Raw genomic sequence first — 21,086 nt, 5'->3', positions numbered from 1 at the left:
ATTTTATAGGACGGCAATAAGGCCAGCGATGTTGTATGACACAGAATGTTGGGCGGTGAAGCATCAACACGTACACAAAATGGGTGTAGCGGAGATGAGGATGCTTCGTGGGATGTGTGGGCACACGAGAAAGGATAAGATTGGGAATGAGGATATCCGAGGTAAAGTAGGAGTAGCCGAAATTGTAGGAAAGATGAGAGAAAATCGGCTCCGGTGATTTGGACATGTGCAAAGAAGGCCGACTGACGCTCCGGTTCGAAGATGTGACTACGGGACAGAGGTTCAGGGCCGAAGGGGTAGAGGAAGACCTAGGAAAACTTTGGAAGAGACTCTAAGAAAAGACTTAGAGTACTTGGATCTAACGGAGGACATGACACAAAACCGAGCGCAATGGCGTTCTAGGATTCATATAGCCGACCCCACTTAGTGGGAAAAGGCTTTGTTATTGTTATTGTTATTGTTGTTGTATTGTTGATGATGACGATGAGTTAATCATGAAAGAGAAAGTCACTACATTGTCCATTAAATATAAATTTCACTTACTTCACGTAACTTCAAAAGTTTATATTATCTCAAACATTCTTTCCCAACTTAGACTTGATTAAACCTATGCGAAAAAAGAAACCACAAACAAGTTAAGGATATAATCTAAGCTAAGTCTATGTATGATACGGTATGAACATATATAAATAAGATATTTTAGTCAAAATGGTCTTTTGAGATTGAAATAGCTCTTCACTTTGGTCCCTCCATCAATCATTTTGGTAATTCCATGAAAAATGTTAAATAAGGACCAAAACGACAAAATACCCACAATTTTAATAAATAAAGGACGAAAATGATTGACGGTGGACAAATTCATGGACTACTTCTATCGATTTTAAATCTCAAGAACCAACGTGAGAAGTTATATATGTCAATCTCAAAGACCATTTTGACTAAAAAACCCTATAATAAGGTAACATTTTAGAAGTGATTTTAGAATGACTGATAGTACTTTTGATGAATTGCTTTTGAAATTAATCTTTAATAAAAATGTAAGTGAATTTTGAAAAAAACACTTGAAATGCTTCCTGCAAGAAACACATCACTGGTGCTTCATGAAGAAAGCAGTTCAAATTCTTTTGGAATCCAAAAATAATTTCACTAAAAATATTTTCAGTCATTTTAAAAAGACTTCCAAACAAGTACTAAATGTTTACATATATGTGGTGTTTAAGTGAAACAAACTAAACATCATGAGAGTGCGTCTTTTGTAATTAGCACAACTGCACATCTGATCAACTTCATCTACTATCCGTTGGTTACTCTTTCGTGCAGCAACAATATAAATTAATAAATTAATTTATAAATAATAGTCCCTTGTGTTACATTCAAAGGTGTAATTAACTGCGCTGTACAAAAATTCCATACCTATAAATACAGCATAACATGTGGAGTGTGTTTATGTAAATCGGAAGAATATCCAAGAATGTGTCCGCACTCATGTCTCTATATTGCTTTGCATACGTGTGTCAACTCAACCATCGTAGAATTTAAGATTACAAAACGACAGTTCTTTTACCTCCATTGTTGTCCCTGTCACTGTCGACCCCTCTTGTAAAGATTATCATGTGTAGCTAGCTCAACCATGCACAACTCAAAAGTAGGGTACCACTAAAAGGCGCTCATCTCTTGAGAAAATATAATATCATATAAGTTTTATAAATACTGAGAACACAAGTCACATAATGTATTATTTGTATAATAAAGGTGAAAGATATAACTGATATGTCTTACTTCTAAAATTTATTAATAAAATACAAATATAGGTATTATAATTTAAGTGAAATAGTAACGTTACATGACTGTATTTTCCTAGGACTCACGGTTTTGTTTTGTTTTTATCTCTCATAAATCTTTCACTACAAATCGCTAGTCGCTTTCATAAAGAAATCAAGTGCTTTCCATCGTTGCAAGCCACCCAAATGAAAAGTTTATAACTACTCCTCGAAGCACTGAAGAACCTTCACGCTCCCTCCATCTGTCCCTTCCCAGACTACATATCTTCAGCTAGTTATCTTTTACCTAACTTTTGAATTTAGATTTCTTAGTTTAATTCCTAGCTAAAACTTATACGTAGCAGCCATCCTCGTCAGCCACCACTGCATATATATACACAACTGTATATATAAAATAAGTGCAGGTGCATGCACGTCTGTACGTCTGCAGTTGTGTGTGTAAACTGTATGTCTGCGTATGTCACTTGTGTGTCTCTGTGTGTCATCTGTAAGGTGGGCTAATACAACATGGTTCTAGGATCACAATTTAACATGCATCATGATAATTACAAGAAGAAGATGAATGACACTAACTTGCACCGATTGGAGACATGGTGGCTTGAGTCCACAGGTTGTCTTCTACTTCCAAGAATTCAATAATATCTCTCTGCTATATGAATAGAGTCCAGCGTATAGCGTATCTAAGAGATTAAGCGTATGAAAGAAGGGACTTAACCATAGTACTTATATCATTAAGGCTTAATCACAGCCGGCCTATTATTGGTTGTGAAAATCAAAACCTATCACATAAGTGATTGAGTCCTACCATGATTCTATATCTTTGTAGTGAAACCTATTAGATTTCTTTGAGGTCAATTGCAAAGGTTAAGATTCCATAATCCGTATTTCACTAGGACTATCAGATTACTTATGTCGTTAACAACTCGATAAACAAGTGGCTTACTACACAAAGTGGCTTACTACACAGGTAATCCAATACATCATTCATTGTCATTCACAACTTTACATCATCTGCATGCTTTGCACTTCACAAGTAACGCATGCTGATGAATCTCTCTCTTAGTTCAATTCTCAAACGTAAAGCATCCCAACATCAAATGCACTCAAAACTTGATTGCTTCTGTTGCCCTAATTGTGTGGATTTTTCGACACAAAAATATGAACAAATTGTAACAGACTGAAAGGAGAGAACCGACCGGTTTGGCGAGTACAAAACATGAAAACGAAAAATGGAAACCTTAATATTAAAAATGGTGAAAGTTGCATATCATTATTAATGGAGATTGGACACTCAGTCAAAAGTGTTTTTTGCGTAGGATAAAGAGGCTGCTTTCTGATCATCATGGAATATTATCTTGTAGTAGTAGTATTATTGAGGATCATCTCCAAATCCTCATTGTGAGGATGTCGGAGATCTTTCAATCATGTCTGTTTATCATATATCGTATGATCAGTTTTTGTCAGGTGCTATTAATATTCAATTTGAAATAAAAAAATTACAATCATTTCTGACTGCATAATGTACGATAAACGAATATGATTAAAGGATTTCCAAGATTCTCATAAAGAAGATCTAGAGAGGATCCTCATTCATCTTTTAGTATTGAATCTTAATTATATGGAAATTACGTGCACAAGTGTGGCACATGCATGTTATTGTTTGAGAAAAGTTTACATCAAATCATTAGTTTTGATGCAAAATAAATATGATATGCGAAATAATTTGACAATATATAAGATGTTTATGTTATCATTTTGAATATACGAGTATTGTTTCCTACGTTAGTTTTATTTACTTTTCATTCCTTGTATGAGAAATGTAAAGTAAATTAAATTAACTTAAAAGTGACTCTTTTTTTTATTGTCTTTCTTTTGTGTTTATAATCTCTGTCCTAAAAAACGCCCTCGGCGGCCGTCTAGGCGTTGGGTGCCTAGCAACCGAGGCGTTTTTGGGCAAATCGGGCGGAAAAATCGGGTTGGGCCTAGGCGTGCTGGGCGACTAGGTGGGCTAGGCGGTCCTAGGCGATCCTAGGAGGTTTTTTTATTATTTATTTTTTATTAATTGCGTGCTTTTTTCTTTTTTTGTTTCATGGTGGTATACTTATGGAAATGGTGTATCTAATTTGCAAATGATGGATTTACTACAAGTTCATCCAATACTTATGGAAATTGTGTACCTAATTTGCATTTGATCATTATTTTATTATCCATACAAGTATAGTTTTTTTTTAGGTGTCAATATGTACTTATTTACAAGATACACAAGAAATTTACCTAAATCCGCCTAGGCCGCCTAGGCGCTAGGCGCTAGCCCGCCGCCTAGGCGCTAGGCGCTAGCCCGCCGCTCGACTAGCGCCTAGCGTTTTTTAGAACCTTGTTTATAATTATAAAAGGTTTATTATATTTACACTTCACGTATTGTTAAATAAACCCTACACACTTAATACACTCCACATTTACTTTTTCAATTAAAATTTATCTTAATACACTCCATTTACTTCCCCATATTACCCTCCCACCCCATTCTCAACATACACCTTACATTTTCTATATACACCTCACATTCTTCACATTTTATAATACTCTGTCACAATCAAGATTGGATGAAGATGAGGTTGTTGTGACTCTGTTGAAGGTGGCAAACGAGGTAATACGCTGAGGTTTAATGACAAAAAATCGAGGGTAAAAGCAGCAAGGGAAGGAGAACAATCAGAAGGTCTCTTGTAATGTGAATGGTAATAGGACTTTGCCCAGATTGGCAAAAACGTAGCTGAATGTTGATGTAGTTTCATTGCATTTTTAGATGTATTAAAAGAAAACATATTTATTTATTGGTGTTGAATTGCAGAACAAAGATTGTGTTTAGCCATTTTATTACTTAAGTGATTGAGTCCTACCATGATTCTATATATTTGTAGTGAAACCTATTAGATTTCTTTGAGGTCAATTGCAAAGGTTAAGATTACATAATCCTTATTTCACTAGTAGGGGTGGGCACGGTTTGATTTGGTGTGGTTTTGAGTGAAACCAAAACCGAAACCAAATTTTTTTGCGGTTTGATTCGGTGCGGTTTTGAAGCCAAAACCGAAATGAAACCAAACCGTTTGGTTCAGTTCGGTGCGGTTTCAAACGGTTTAGGTTTGGTTTTTAAGAAAAAATGTACAATTTGCAATTTAACATATTAATAAGCATTTCCCAGTAGCAATAAGAAAAAGACATTTGTTATATAAACAATTAGCATGTTGCATGCAGTTGTTATGTTAAAATATGTTTGTGCAACTAAAAGGTGTCTCGTACAAGGTATAACATAAAACAAGTTGAATAACTTTGAATTCATTAAACATGAGCGAAACTTTCATACTAGAATATGTGATATCATGCTTCAAATGAGTGCACTTCATTAGATCATTGTTCGACTCTTGATAACAAGATTAGTCCACCCTTGTACATATATGTGTGTGTGTGTGTGATGGTATAAAATAACAAAGGTCCTTCAAGTTAATGAACGAAAGAAAGTGATGAATGATGATATTCTAGTGTGGTTGTGTCCATACTAAGTGCATGGATTCTAACAAACAACCAATTAAAACATGAAATTTAATATGGACATTTAATTAAATGTTTATTAATATTTGCGATGCGATTCGGTTTCGGTGCGGTTTTCAAAAGCCAAAACCGAAATCAAACCGTTTTCTATGTTGCGGTTCGGTTTCAAAACCAAAACCGTTCCAAAACCACAAAACCAAACCGTTCGGTGCGGTTCGATTTGGTTCGTGTTTCGGTTTCGGTTTTCGGTTTTAAGTGCCCACCCCTATTCACTAGGACTATCAGATTACTTATGTCGTTAACAACTCATAAACAAATGGCTTACAACATAAGTAATCCAATACATCATTCATTGTCATTCACAACTTCACATCATCTGCATGCTTTGCCTTCACAAGTAACGCATGCTGATGAATCTCTCTCTTAGTTCAATTTTCAAACGTAACGCATCCAAACATCAAACGAACTCAAAACTTGATTGCTTCTGTTGCCCTAATTGTGCGGATTTATCGACACAAAAAGATGAACAAATTGTAACAGACTGAAAGGAGAGAACCGACCGGTTTGGCGAGTGAAAAACATGAAAATGAAAAATGGAAACCTTAATATTAAAAATGGTGAAAGTTGCATGTCATTATTAATGGAGATTGGACACTCAGTCAAAAGTGTTTTATGCGTAGGATAAAGAGGCTGCTTTCTGATCATCATGGAATATTATCTTGTGGTAGTAGTAGCTAGTAGTATTATTGAAGATCTCGAAGATCTTTTAATCATGTCTGTTTATTGCATATCGTACGATTAATTTTTGTCAGATGCTATTAATATTCAATTTGAAATGAAAAATTTACAATGATTTTTGATCGCATGATGTACGATAAATGAATACGATTAAAGGATTTCCGGCATTCTCACAAAGAGGATTCGAAGAGGATCTTCATTCATCTTTTAGTATTGAATCTTAATTATATGGAAATTACGTGCATAAGTGTGGCACATGCATATGTTATTGTTTGTGAAATGTTTACATCAAATCATTAGTTTTGATGCAAAATAAATATGATATGCAAAATAATTTGACAATTTATAAGATGTTTATGTTATCATTTTGAATATACGAGTATTGTTTTCTAAATTGGTTTTATTTACTTTTCATTCCTCGGATGAGAAATGTAAAGTAAATAAAATTAACTTAAAAGTGACTTTTTTTTATTGTCTTTCTGTTGAGTTTATAATTATAAAAGGTTTATTATATTTACACTTCACATATTGTTGAATAAATCCTACATACTTAATACACCCCATATTTACTTTTTCAATTAAAATTTATCTTAATACATCCTATTTACTTTCCCATATTACCCTCCCACCCCTATTCTCAACATACACCTTATATTTTCTATACACCCCACATTCTTCACATCTTATAATACTCAGTCACAATCAAGATTGGAGGAAGATGAGGATGCTGTGACTCTGTTGAAGGTGGCAAACGAGGTAATACGCTGAGGTTTAATGACAAAAATTCGAGGGTAAAAGCAGTAAGGGAAAGGAGAACAATCAGAAGGTCTCTTGTAATGTGAATGTTGCTAGGACTTTGCCCAGATCGGCAAAAACGTAGTTGAATGTTGATGTAGTTTCATTGCATTTTCATATGTATGAAAAGAAAACATATTTATTTATTGGTGTTGAGTGCAGAACAGAGATTGTGTTTAGCCATTTTATTACTATTATCATTTCTTTTAATTGGGGTTATGCTGTGAGACGACATATATAAAGCAATATCGTTAATTTCTTCACACCCATTCAAGTTCTAATCCGGCAGTTTTATCATTTTGCTTGCATTTGTTGGGAAGACAAAAAAAGTAGATAAATAATACGTTAAAAGCGATTTGGGTTTATTCAATTTTTTTTATTTTTTATTCTAACCTAATAAGGTCGAAATTGGCATTGCATAGTAAGGTGTATAAGTCATTTAATATGTATTCAACAGTATATGGTGTGCTAATAAAAAAAGTCTTATAAAATTGTATTTTGATGTCGATGTTTTTCGTTTTATTTGTTTAATAAAATACTTATTACCTTAAAAAACAATAATCACAGAGAAAATTCTAAAAATTAAGGAACCTATTCTAACATGCCTTTGATGTATGGTTGGCAAGAAAACATTAATGGTTAAGTAAGCTACTTTTAGGGTTTAATTGCATGAAAGTATCCCATTTATTTATCATCCATTAAGTCTATATGGTTTATATAATTACTAGTTGAAACTTAATTGGAATAACCTTGGTAATCTTCCATGTATATCACGAGAGATTTTTAGTGTTCCCGTCATACAAAGTGGTACATCACGTGTCCCTATATAAATGGTGGGTTATGTATATTAAAATGTTAATAACTTAAAAATTAAACTTTTCCACCATTTATATAAAAACACATGATGTACCTGCTGTATTCCCGTCCCAATTAAAATTTTTCCTAATATCACATGATTCGCATCACATGGAACACAAAGCAGGAGGGCTGGCCCCATCCTACGTGTCAAACGCTCCACGTGTTCCATTATGTGGTACATATATCAGTAGATATCAAACAGTGAACGTTAGAGACTGACGTATGGGGCTTATTTTGTTGCATCAGATCATTGCTTTCTTGGTCACGTCGCCATGAAGACACCATGCCCAAAACTGAAAAAAATAAAATAAAGTGGAATCCATTAAACTCTGATAGCTCTTTCCATTGCCTTATAATTTTGTGCGAGCATTGTTGGAGAGCTTATCATTATATATACAAAACATTTTCACAAGTGTTTGGGAAGGAAGGAAATATATTGCCAATGATGATGAAGTTTGCATTATTGCTTGTTGGTGGGAATATGAAAACAACAGTAGCAGCACAGTAATCTTCGAATGATGACAGATTTATAGGAGAGCCAAAGCCGAGCTCCGTGGCTATAGCTTAATACTCTAGTAGCTTCGCATCACATCAAAGCAGAGGTTATATGTTAAAGGGATCACAAGCAGCCATCCTTTGATATAATTTTGGAACATCATGGCTGGATCAGGAGGAAAAAGACTCGGCTCCTCTTGCTTTCTTCTGATAGGTAATTTAATCATACTGTCTTCATGATATGAGTTTTACCGGCCAGATGGGTTAATTTTTGTCTGTTTATTTATAATTATAGTGATTGCTGGGATGGAGAGATTTGCATACAAAGGAGTGGCATCAAATCTAGTGACTTATTTAACCGATGTGGTGAAAATGAGCAACTCGGCAGCGGCCAAGACGGTAAACAGTTGGTGTGGGTTCACATCCATGCTCCCACTCTTAGTTGCACCCCTTGTCGACTCTTACTGGGATAGATATCCCACCATCTTGGTCTCTTCTTTCCTCTATGTTGCAGTAAGTGTACACATTCACTTTGTTTTCTCCCTTCCCTTCCTTTGTTTTTGACAAAAAGGGATATCTCTAACTAGTTGAAAGTGAGATTCAAATTCTAGCGTAAGGTGTGCACACTGCACTGGTCAACTGACCTAACCCACATATGCACTTACTCTCTTCTTTGGACTCTTACTTAATATCAATGACTATCTATAAAATAGTTTTAGCAAATTTAGGCCAATTATCTTGATCATAGTATATCACTGATAAATAGGAATTTCTATAGTGAAAAGTGGATGCATCTACTTAGGTATCTTATTGAACAGAAATTCCTCTTTTGCTAAAAGTTTAAAAGCTCAGCACAAATAATGTTTTTTTTTTGTTCGGAATTTTTTTATCAAGATGTTGCTGATGATAGATTTAAAATGGAGTATGAGTCATCTGCACTAATCTTCTTTCCATTAGAATATAGTGGAGATTTTAAGAAATGCCTCTTAATTTATTGTTGAAGAATAAGGTCATAATAGCGGGTTTACTGTTAGAAAAAAAAAACAAGCAAGTTTACTACTAATTGCGCTGAGGTCTTTTATAAATAAAACCTCCCAACTACAACTACCGTTTATGACCTTTTTCTAATCTGGCCTCACGACTTTCAATTTGGTCACGATAAATTTTTGCTCTAAATGTGTAGAAAAGGTGAAACTATAAGCTCACATGTACGTGGTTTTGTTTCTAGGGGCTTGTGGCATTGACATCAACGGCATTCAAACGGGCAACACCTGCTGCAAACAAAACAAGTTCCAATTCATCATTTCTGTTTTGCTCTCTGTACTTGATTTCTCTAGGTCAAGGTGGATACAACCCATCGCTGCAAGCATTTGGAGCAGACCAACTGGACAGTGAAGAGGAACTTCCTAGCAGCAAAGACGATCAAAAATCAAGCAAAAAGAGAATGTTTTTTCAGTGGTGGTATTTTGGTGTTTGCAGTGGCAGCCTCATGGGTGTCACTCTCATGTCCTACATTCAAGACACTTTCGGTTGGATTATAGGTTTCGCCATCCCCATGATATCGATGGTTATATCGGTTGTGGTGTTTATGTGTGGAAGCCGAATCTATACATATAGAGAGAATGATGAGGCCATGGATTATAAGCCTATTTTCAACATAGTTCAAGTCATCAAGGCAACTGCATTAAAGTTAATGAAATGCAGAATCATATTACCGAATGAAACTAATGTTACCGAGCTAGAGTAAGTTAACTAATTTCTAACATGGTACTTCTTTTTGTGGTTTTAACGGTCAAGTTTACAATTAAAGAAATGATTTTCCCACACCGTTTTTCTCCCATGCACTCCTCCCTTACCTGTTGGGTTGAATAAACAAAGGAGAATGAAGTGACATAAATAAATGGACGACTGCCAAAAGGAGAAAATGAGAGTGTGGATAAAAAAATTTCTCTTAGGATTACGGAAAGTTTAACGAAAAGCTTTCGGTACTGTTCACTTTAATGAAAAACCACATTTTTATACTAAAAAGTCAATTACAGTACTATTCACTTTACCATTTATTTTGTTATTATCGTTAAAACTCAAAGTTTTCAAGTCATTTTCATTAGAATTAATGTAACTGAATTCTGATGCTAATGATATATTATTTGGCTGGTTTTATACTATATAGGCTTCAAGAGAAACCGCTTTGCCGTCAAAATAATAGCAGCACAGCAAGCTTGGTTGGGAATCCCAAAAGTGGCTTCTACGTACTTGAAAATGCAAAAGTGCTTTTGAGGCTTCTGCCAATATGGATTATGCTTTTGATGTTTGCAGTGATTTTCCAACAGCCTCCAACATTTTTCACCAAACAAGGCATGACGATGAAGAGGAACATTGGAAGCAACTTCAAGGTTCCACCAGCAACTCTTCAAAGCGCTATCACACTTTCCATAATCCTCCTGATGCCTCTATATGACAAAATAATGATCCCGATTACGCGTCTGGTTACGTCTAATGAAAAGGGTATTAGCGTGATGCAACGGATGGGGATCGGAATGTTCGTTTCGGTCATAGCAATGGTCATTGCAGCGGTTGTGGAAGCAAAAAGGCTCAAGATCAGCAGAGAAATGGAAATGCTGGGATCTCAACCCGAAACTGTACCGTTTAGCATCTTTTGGCTACTTCCACAGTACATTCTTCTAGGTATTTCAGACATTTTCACCGTTGTTGGAATACAAGAGTTCTTTTACTCCGAAGTCCCCAGAAGAATGAGAACAATGGCCTTTGCATTGTACACTAGTGTTTTTGGGGTGGGAAGTTACCTGAGTACCCTTTTGATTGCAACAGTTGAAGCAGTTACAAGTTCAGGAGGAAGGCAGAGCTGGTTCTCCGATGACATGAATGAAGCTAGACTTGATAAATACTACTGGTTTTTGGCCTCACTAAGTGCATTGAGCTTTGTGTTTTATGTAATTTTGTCTAGGTGTTACACGAGTATGAAGGATTTGGACTTGGAAGATGAAATCTGTAAATAAAGCTCTTTGTAATTTTGTCCAACATATACATACCGGTACAACTTTTATTTGTTTATTATTTTATAACATTTAGGTACAGTTTATTTGATCGGAGAATCTTAATTATCGTCAGTTATATGCTCAGAGGAGAATTTTTACCCGTTATAAGATAAATTTTTTCGTACAATAGGTATATTTATTTGATACAAGAAATTAAGAAACATTATAAGTTCATGGATTTTGACAAATTTATTTGATACAGAAAATTTTGAAATATTATAAGTTCACGGCTTTTGATGAACTTACTAATAAGTGAACGTGGTGATCATCATCGATCCAATGTTGTATAGAGCTTTGATTCCACTAATATCATCCCTAGTCAGTCTCCGGCGTGTGAAGCCAGAGCTAATGGTGGGAAGCATTACAGCTCCTCGAACAGAGAACTATGCCCAAGCCCAAGCAGATGCCCAATTTCATGCCAAGCCACAGACTACAAGTCATAAGCACCCGTCACAACATCCACAGCCCACCGTTCATCCGCGTCGAAGTGAAATCTCCCATCAGTAGGTGCAAAAGAATGGGCCAAGACTCCACGGTGGCCATCAAATGGGTATCCATCTCCATGAGCACGTTTATGAAAAATAGAAAACTAACGAAAAGTTCAAACAAATTTTAATTTTAATGAAAAATGACAAATAAAGATATAATGAATAATATCAGGAAAAGGTAAAAATGTGGTTTTTCGATAAAAGTAAACAGTACCGGAAGTGTTTCGTTAAAACTCCAAAAAAGAATAATGCTCAACCGTGTTAGTCAAACCATGTCCACCGTTATGGTGAGGTTTATTTCCTGATTGCATAGAGGTGGTGCCGTTGACAATATCCGGAACACCGTATCAAGACTTCATCATATTTTCGTACAGTTTCCGCGTCTAGTTTTACGGTAGAATTGAGGCTGTAGTTAAGCTGGTAAGTTTTGATGGAAGACTCCAACTGGGAAGGAGAGGAAGGAGGAGGAGAGCAAAAATACTATTCTATCATCTATTTGTAATAAGGTTTTCTTACAATCTTGTAGTTTTCTTCCCTTATAATTAATCTGTACACATATTGGCGGATTGGCCTCAATACAAAGAAGAATATAATACATAAAATTTTCAAATATTTTAGCAGAAACACAATTACACAAAACAAATTGACTGTAAATACAAAACAAATTGAAAGTTGCATTATATGTGCATGTTCCTAAAACATCAGAGTTAACACACGTTCAACATATAGAAGGCCAGACATCCATATTTCTATAAGCTTCAAAAGCTCCAAAAAAAAATCATATTTTCAGCATATGTATGCTGCTACAACTTTAATTAATTATTGCAGAATTTCAATACACTCAAGTTGAGGTACCTTATTTGATTAAGGGATGAAAAAAAGGGTGAACTTCAATAATAAATACTACTTAATTTAATGATTAATCTTTGAGTACTCTTGATTATGTGAATATGCATGTGAAGATCAAGTACTATATAAAGCTTTAATTCCTTGAATATCATCTGCATGCAAACTTTGAGCAAATCCAGTACGAACGGTGGAGGACATCACAGCTCCTTCAACAGAGCTATGTCGTAGCCCCAACAGATGTCCGATTTCATGCAATGCCACAGTCTCCAAGTCATAAGCACCCTCCACAGCTCCCACAGCCCACGGCTCATCGGCATCGTAGTGGAATCTCCCATTGGTCGGTGCAAATGCATGAGCAAGGGTCCCGCCTCGGCCGTCAAATGGGTTCCCATCTCCATGATCACCACTAGCAAAACTTATTGTCAGATCCGCGTTCTCATAGGTTTGGGATTGACTGAACGAGAAGTGTGTGTTGCCTGCCCATGTTGCAAAAGCGCGCGCAACTGCGTCTCGGGCCTCAGTTGGGGTGGTTTGATCAAAAGCATAGGTGAGATGGTACTTAGAAGAAGGCCATTTAGGGTTTCCAGGGAAGAAAGAATAATGAGCAACTGTGTGAGGCGAACCATGTCCGCTGTGGTGGTGAGGGTGTCTTTTCTTTCCCGATCGCATGGAGGTGGTGCCATTGATGATGTCTGGCACACCGCATCGCGGCATCATCATTTTTGATACGGTTTTGGCATCTAATGTTCCGGTGGCTTTGAGGTGGTAGTTGAGCTGGTAAGTTTTGATCGCTGACTCCAAGATGTCGTCGAAATCATCATTATCGGAATGGCCGTTTAAGTATCCAAATTTTTCAAGGTACTTCTTTAGGTCTTGGATGCCTTGGACCTTGTCGCCCTTGTGACACCCCTTAAGATGGTTGAGAAACTCGAATGGCGACGTGTTTTTGTTGTGGGTTTCTGACGACGTTGCATGGGAGAAGAGAGAAAGGAGGACAAAGAGAAAAGTGATTGTGAACAGAGAAAGAGTACATTTTGAAGCCATTGTAAACTACTTAAGCACTTATGATTAAGCAGATTGTGGATATATTGCAAAAGCTTTGTATTTGGAGGGCTATTTATAGGTCTAATAGCGAGATAAATTATTGCACAAATTGAGATTGAGCTGGGTCTTCAATAGTAATATGATCATGACCTTGACTATGCATGGCTAAGTCTTGCAAGGTTCGAGATGATGGTCCAGAAGAAGAAATAAATAAATAAATCGGGAACAAAATTAGTAGACTAATTCTTGGTGCAGACTCCAGAATATACGTATAAAACCAGCCAGCCAAAGAGAGAAACTGTCGGAATAATAAATTAAAGTTAACTAGAAACAAAGACCTAACCCAAAAATTCCACATATGCGTCAAAATTAAGGTTTTCTAACCTAAGTATGTTTCAAATGTTGTATAGTGGAGACACAATGAAATACCATTAAAAAAAAATGGGTACGTAACATCCTAGAAATCACTTGCGAATCGCTCTGTTTTTATGTATTGTTTTTAATTTGATTTTTCTGTTTTGAAAAATGGTCCATATGACTCCTGTGTAGGGGTGGTTCGGTATGGGATACCATACCGAAACTAGTATCCCGAATTCCAAATCGAAAATTTTCGGGACGGGAATTTGAAGACCATTCCCAAACCAAATTTTCGGGAATCCCAAAATATTTTTGGGATTTCGAGACAAATCGGGAATCCCAAATTTAAATTTTAAATTATGAATTGTTCTTCAAATATATAATTCAAGAACTAGGAATGTCATTTCATTCACACTACCATTTAATCGAACATTGGCATGCCTGACTATTTTTATCAAAGTCAAAATTCAAATTAATTAAACCCTTTTTGCAATCTATTAAGAGACAAAAGAATCAAGCATTCTGAAATCATCAACCATGGTAGCAGCAATAATAAAATCCAAATGAATATTAAACAAAACATGAAAAATCAAGGTGTAGGGCATTCCAGGTTGCAGAGCATGAATTAGAAACTACTAGCATCAATTATAAAAGAATAATATATATAATATATATGTAGAAATATATATATAATAATAATTAATATTATACATTTTTGGTTCGGTATGGGATTCCCGAAATATCGAGAAGCCAATCCTGAATCTCGTACCCAAATTTCGGGATCGGTTCTGGATAGCATCCCAAAATTTTCGGGAATTTCGGTTTGGGAAATTTTTGGTTTGGGATCGGGATTTTTTCGGTTTGGTTCGAGATTTTTGGGAATTTTTTCCACCCCTACTCCAGTGTGCGCTCTACTTTGCCGGCCTGATTTTTTTTAAGGAAAACTAATGAAAAAGCTTGAAAACTTTGAGTTTTAATGATAAGGACAAAATAAAGGGTAAAGTGAATAGTACCAGGATTGACTTTTTAGTGTAAAAATGTGGTTTTTCTTTAAAGTGAACAGTACCGGGTGCTTTTCGTTAAAGTTCCCATTTTTTAAATCAAGATAAACTAAAACTAATCCCTAACAACAAAAAGGAATATATTTTACGTGTAATTGTCTTTGGCTTGTTTTTTTTACATAGCAAGCATGAACCCTAGCCTTCACCATCATTCCTCTGCAATTCTTTTATTCTTTCTTCCTCTTCGTCTCTTTCTTTTTCAAATCCTAAGCCTCTCTATACAATTGAAGGGGCGAATCAAAATATATAACTAGGTTTAGAGGATTGCAAATAATGTAAGCATATGGAATCTATGAGTTTAATCTTTTTTTAATTTGGTAAACTATGAATTTATATTTTATGGTTGTGGATATATTTTGTTGGGTGTTATTATTATTATTATTATTTTGTTCCAGTTTATATGTTCATAAGTGATGATATGATATTCAAGCATTCACAAAAGACAAATTCTATGATTGTTATGCATTGAAGATTGAAGGGCCCACAAAAAAGTAGCAATCCATGTGAGCAAAATTCTATCACTCTCCCTCTACCTACGAATACACTTATATTCTCCTTTTATTATTTTTAATTCTTTTTTCTTAGTTATTTTTCTTGCAATTTGGCTAATTAATGATTGTTTTAAATTCCATAAGAATTAAAATTTCAAATTGATTTAACGTTCATGGGCATTGATGAGTGAAATTTTCAAATAATTTTTTTTTTAAATTGTATGATACTAATTTATCAATTGGTGCTAGGTAAATTGTTGTGTTATACATGAAAGTCAAATTATTCAGAGGGCAAAGTGGGGGTTTGCTTCTTTCAACGGATGAGATTGAGATAGGGGAATCTAATCCAACAAACGATTGATAAGTGATGAAATCTAACATTGTCACAATTTGAACTTTTTAGGTTGAAAGGTTCATATAAAAAAAAATTAAGATAACACGTCTAAAAATCAACTTAAGAAAAACTAACACACAAAAATAAATTATCGCTTAATCAAATTACTACATAAATAAATATATATAGCCCTATATAGAGCCCGAAAGATATAGCTCCTCATTAGAAGAGATTCTTTTATAAAACCCCAAAGATTCCTTGGAGCTCAAAAATTAGTTATATCCACCACTTTTCTAGCCTTATATAGAGCTCCTCACTGCGGACGCTCAACAATGGCTTGCCTAAGGCAATGTAAGTTGTCTTTTTTGAATTCTTAAATATATTATCATGTCATCTATCATGAACATCTAGACTAAAACAAAAAAAAGATTATATTCATAGTCTTCTATATGCTTTCCTTGAGTTGCAATCTTCTAAACCTAATGATATATTTTGATTCACCCCTTCACCTGTATAAAGATACTTAGAAATTTGAAAAAGAAACAGACAGAGAGGAAGTGAGATAAAAGGATTTGCAGAGGAATGATGGTGAAGGCTATGGTTCATACTTGCTATACACTTGAAATACGTTTCTTTTTGTTGTTAGGGGTAGTTTTAGTTTGTCTTGATTAAAAAAAATAAAGACGGCAAAGCAGGTTCTTAAATTGCACGGCCCCTCTTAAATGTACATGGTATGATCCTTTTTTTCAAAATAGAAAAATTGAATTAAAAACAATTCATAAAAGAATATCACACACGGGATTTGAAACACGAACCTTGGGGGAAAAAGCTTAAGTGTTTTAAAAAAAACATTACTTTGTCATTATTTCTACATTTATTAAATATTAAATATCATATCTCTACTAATTAATTAAAATCTCTTTGTCAATCAAAAGAGGATGAAAAGACAACTTAGTCTTCTATCACAAAAAAAAAATGGTGGGCAATAATGTACTTTCACAGATCCAAATTTTACTGTTTTTTATTGAAACCTCACCTACATGTGATATTAAAATACCTCCAATATTTAAAAAAAAAAAAAAACCGAAAACAAAAACCTCCCACTTCCCCACATTCTCTCTCTCCCTCTCTCCTTCTCATTTTCCAAAAAAATGTGTAAGCAAATGCTAGTATCTATTAAGTAAAAACAAAAAATTTGGACCCAGCGAAATCAGGTGCTCCCGTCAAAGACGGGTCTGTGAGCATACCCCTCAAAGTGCATGGATTTGTCAAAAGAAAAAAAACACATGAATTTGTAAGCAATGTGCCCAAAACGATGTTTTAACTTTACCAAGAACCCTAAAAAGACTAATTTGTGCGCTCTAAATCATCTCTATTCTCCAATTGAGAAAGTGATAGACGCATTAGATGTGTTTAAAATGCCACCACAAAAATATAATGTCTCATTTTTGATATACATATGGAACATTAACATCAACAACAACAACAAAGCCTTTTCCCACTAAGTGGGGTCGGCTATATGAATCCTAGAACGCCATTGCGCTCGGTTTTGTGTCATGTCCTCCATTAGATCCAAGTACTCTAAGTCTTTTCTTAGGGTCTCTTCCCAAGTTTTCCTAGGTCTTCCTCTACCCCTTCGGCCCTGAACCTCTATCACGTAGTCACATCTTCGAACCAGAGCGTCATGAGGCCTTCTTTGCACATGTCCAAACCCATTTTGTGTACGTGTTGATGCTTCACCGCCCAACATTTTGTGCCATACAGCATCGCTGACCTTATTATCATCCTATAAAATTTTCCCTTGAGCTTCAGTGGCCTACGACGGTCATACAACATGCCGGATGCACTCTTCCACTTCATCCATCTAGCTTGTATTATATGGTTGAGATCTCCATCTAATTCTCCGTTCTTTTGCAAGATAGATTCTAAGTAGCGAAAACGGTCGCTCTTTGGTATTTCCTGATCTCCGATCCTCACCCCAAACTCATTTTGGCCTCCATTTGCACTGAACTTACACTCCATATATTCTGTCTTTGATCGGCTTAGGCAAAGACCTTTAGATTCCAACACTTCTCTCCAAAGGTTAAGCTTCGCATTTACCCCTCATGAGTTTCATCTATCAACACTATATCGTTTGCTAAAAGCATACACCAAGGAATATCATCTTGAATATGTCCTGTTAACTCATCCATTACCAACGCAAAAAGGTAAGGACTTAAGGATTGTTGATGCACAAAATCAGTGAGGACTTTGGTACAACAGAAAGTAATAAGTTTGTGATCTTTGCTAGATTGCTCTGGTCATTAGTGTGGTTAAGTATGTAAATGGATAGAGACAGGAAAGCAAACACAAGATGTACGTGGTTCACCCAGATTGGCTACGTCCACGGAGTAGAGGAGTTCTCATTAATTGTGAAGGGTTTACACAATACATAGGTTCAAGCTCTCCTTTAGTGAGTACAAGTGAATGATTTAGTACAAATGACATTAGGAAATAGTGTGGGAGAATGATCTCGTAATCACGAAACTTCTAAGTACCAAAGTGTGGTATCGTCTTCACTTGCCTTATCTGTCTCATAGGTAGATGTGACATCTTCTCTGGAAGTACTCTTCCTCCATCCAGGGGTGGTATCGTTAACTGGTGGAGATGCACAAGGTAATGTATCAATTTCACTTGAAGCTTACTTGTAGTTTCATGCTTGGTCAAGCACAATACAAACCATGTAGTAGGAGTCCCCCAAGTCGTCGAGCTAGGGGATCTGCTGAAAGAGGTGACAGACAAGGTAAGCAATCAGAGCTCTAAGCAATCAGTCCCAGATCAGAAGTTTAATTTCGAGTTTCGGCTGATTGTTCTCATTCTCCCTATCTTGCAAGCAGCATGAAGGATAAAGAGAAGAAAAAAGAGAATAGATGATATGAGATACTTTTGCTTTTGAAGAAGTAACTTTCCACAGGCTTATTCTTGAACTGGGCTGGAGGGTTTTCTGGTTTCCTCCAGAGTATAAGGCCGACTGAAGAATTTGCGGGGTCAAAACAAGTCCATCAAACCTAGAGTACATTCGACCCTGCTTATATGGGATACTTTTGCTGTTGACAAAGTAGTGGATGTATCGGCACGTGTTCTGTTACGCTTGTCTCCACATGCTTCCTTGTATCCTTCTCACTTTCCCTATCTGTTCCTCAGGCAGATGTGGTATCTTATCTGGAAGCATAAGATGTTGAAGATGAGTACTCGAGAGCAATGCCAGGTAAGTAATCAGGTAAGGGGTTCCAGGCAGTCAGTTCCTGACTGGAAGCTTGATTCCAAGTGCTGATTGATTGTTATCTTTCTCCTTGTCTTGCAGGTAAAAACAAGGTCAAAGGAAAAGATAAGGAAAAAACATGATATGGGATACTCTTGTTTTTAACCCTGATGATATGAGATATTCTTGCTCTGGTGTAGCTTGTTTGCAGAGGTATTATCAGGGGGAATGAAAGCTGAGTATTTCGAGAGGCTTCGTTGGGAGTGCCCTCTCAGATATGAGGAAGGGTTGAGTATTTTTGCAGGTTTGCCTATCCGTTGAGGATGGAGGTCGACATATATAGGAGTCTCCCTAACAACAAGTAGTAATGCTATTCCTTTACCCTGCTTGGTCATAGCACGGTAGTGGGAGCTGCCAGCTTCACGTGTGTCAGAGCACTTTGAAAAAGTGGTCTGTGGTATCTGGAAAGCTGATGTTGCGTGTGAAGATTACAGACAAGCTTTATCCAAGGAGATCTGGCTCTCGAAGTTGAGAAAGCAGTGCCTCTTCGGTTTTCGAACAAGCAATCCTGTCGAGGATCTGGCTCTCGAGATTCGAAGAACGGTGCCTCTTCGATTTTTAAGAAAGCAATCCTGCTGGGAGTCTGGCTCTCGAGATTCAGATAGCGGTGTCTCTTCGATTTTTGAGAAAGTAATCATGTTGGGAGTCTGGCTCTCGAGATTCGGAGGGCGGTGCCTCTTCGATTTTGGAGCAAGCAATCTTGTTGGGAGTGTTTTCTTGAATGTGAGTAAAGGTTGGGCATGTTTGCTAGTCTACCTTGCCACAGAGCACAGAGGTTGACTCACAGGGACTTTCTAATTATTTAGCAGTGGTGCTGTTCCTTTACCCTTGTGGGTAATAATATGGTAGCTAGACCTTCAAAATTTATGTGTCTAAACTTTGTTAATGTTGTTTCTTTGCTATTCTTTTACCCTTCTTGGTCATAGCGATGTAGTGGGAGCTGCAAGCTTCACGTGTCTAAACTTTGTCAGAGATATTTGGCAAAGTTATCTGTGGTACCCATGAGCTGATGGTGCGTGTGGAAAGTGGATGATTGAACAGTAAGATTCACGTGCTTTCTACTTCAACAGAATGCCCGTAATTTCAGCAAAGCTGAGTGTGTATGTGACAGGTGATGACAAGGCTGAAAATAGCAGGTGCCTCTTCGATTTCTGAGATCGGCCCTTGTGGTATCTGAGTAGCCCAACTTTTGAGAAAGCAAGCGCCTTTTCGATTTTTGAGATCAGCCTTCGTGGTCTTTGCAGCCCAGCTTTTGAGAAAGAAAACGCCTCTTCGATTTCTGAGATCGGCCCTCGTGGTTTTTTAGCAGCCCAGCTTTTGAGAAAGCAAACGCCTCTTCGATTTCTGGGCAGGCGCCTCTTCGATTTTTGAAGCTCCGTCGAGTGTAGATTTTTATAGAGGCTAGCATTAAGTTCCAAAGAACATTTGAATCTCCACCAGTAGAAGTTCCATTCTTGCACTTCTAAGATATTGATTTTTTCCGACCTTTTCTCTCTTCAACACCTTTGAAAATGTCTGGCCCCTCCGACCGTCGTTTTGACTTGAACCTTGTTGAAGAGGCAGCCACGCATTCTCCAGACAACATATGGCGCCCATCATTCTTATCCCCTACTGGTCCTCTTACCATTAGGGATTCTGTGATGAAGAATGATATGACCGCTGCGGTGGTGGCCAGGAACTTTCTCACTCCCAAAGATAACAGACTACTTTCCAAACGGTCTGATGAGTTGGCTGTTAAGGATTCTCTGGCTCTGAGTGTTCAGTGTGCAGGTTCTGTGTCTAATATGGCCCAACGCCTATTTGCTCGAACCCGCCAAGTTGAATCATTGGCGGCTGAAGTGATAAGTCTCAAACAGGAGATTAGAGGGCTCAAGCATGAGAATAAACAGTTG

At 36.6% G+C, this 21,086-nt stretch overlaps 2 protein-coding genes across 2 annotated transcripts; one reads left to right on the top strand and one right to left on the bottom strand.

The window, feature by feature from the left end:
- The first annotated feature begins 8,068 nt into the window (after nt 1–8,068).
- On the top strand, nt 8,069–11,326 carry LOC126583604 (protein NRT1/ PTR FAMILY 5.8-like). The gene is made up of 4 exons (XM_050248056.1): nt 8,069–8,427; nt 8,509–8,726; nt 9,442–9,956; nt 10,384–11,326. Exons 1-4 carry the CDS (start codon nt 8,376–8,378, stop codon nt 11,228–11,230), a joined length of 1,632 nt encoding a protein of 543 aa, XP_050104013.1. The 5' UTR covers nt 8,069–8,375; the 3' UTR covers nt 11,231–11,326.
- A 1,108-nt stretch (nt 11,327–12,434) lies between these two features.
- LOC126583611 (metalloendoproteinase 2-MMP-like) lies at nt 12,435–13,683 on the bottom strand. Its single transcript, XM_050248065.1, has one exon. The coding sequence runs from the start codon at nt 13,648–13,650 to the stop codon at nt 12,721–12,723; it is 930 nt and encodes a 309-aa protein (XP_050104022.1). The 5' UTR covers nt 13,651–13,683; the 3' UTR covers nt 12,435–12,720.
- Between the last annotated feature and the right edge of the window lie 7,403 nt (nt 13,684–21,086).

This window comes from Malus sylvestris, chromosome 9, assembly GCF_916048215.2.
Source record: "Malus sylvestris chromosome 9, drMalSylv7.2, whole genome shotgun sequence".
NCBI lineage: Eukaryota > Viridiplantae > Streptophyta > Magnoliopsida > Rosales > Rosaceae > Malus > Malus sylvestris.
Note: the sequence above shows the minus strand (reverse complement) of the source record. Positions and strands in the feature narration are given on the sequence as shown.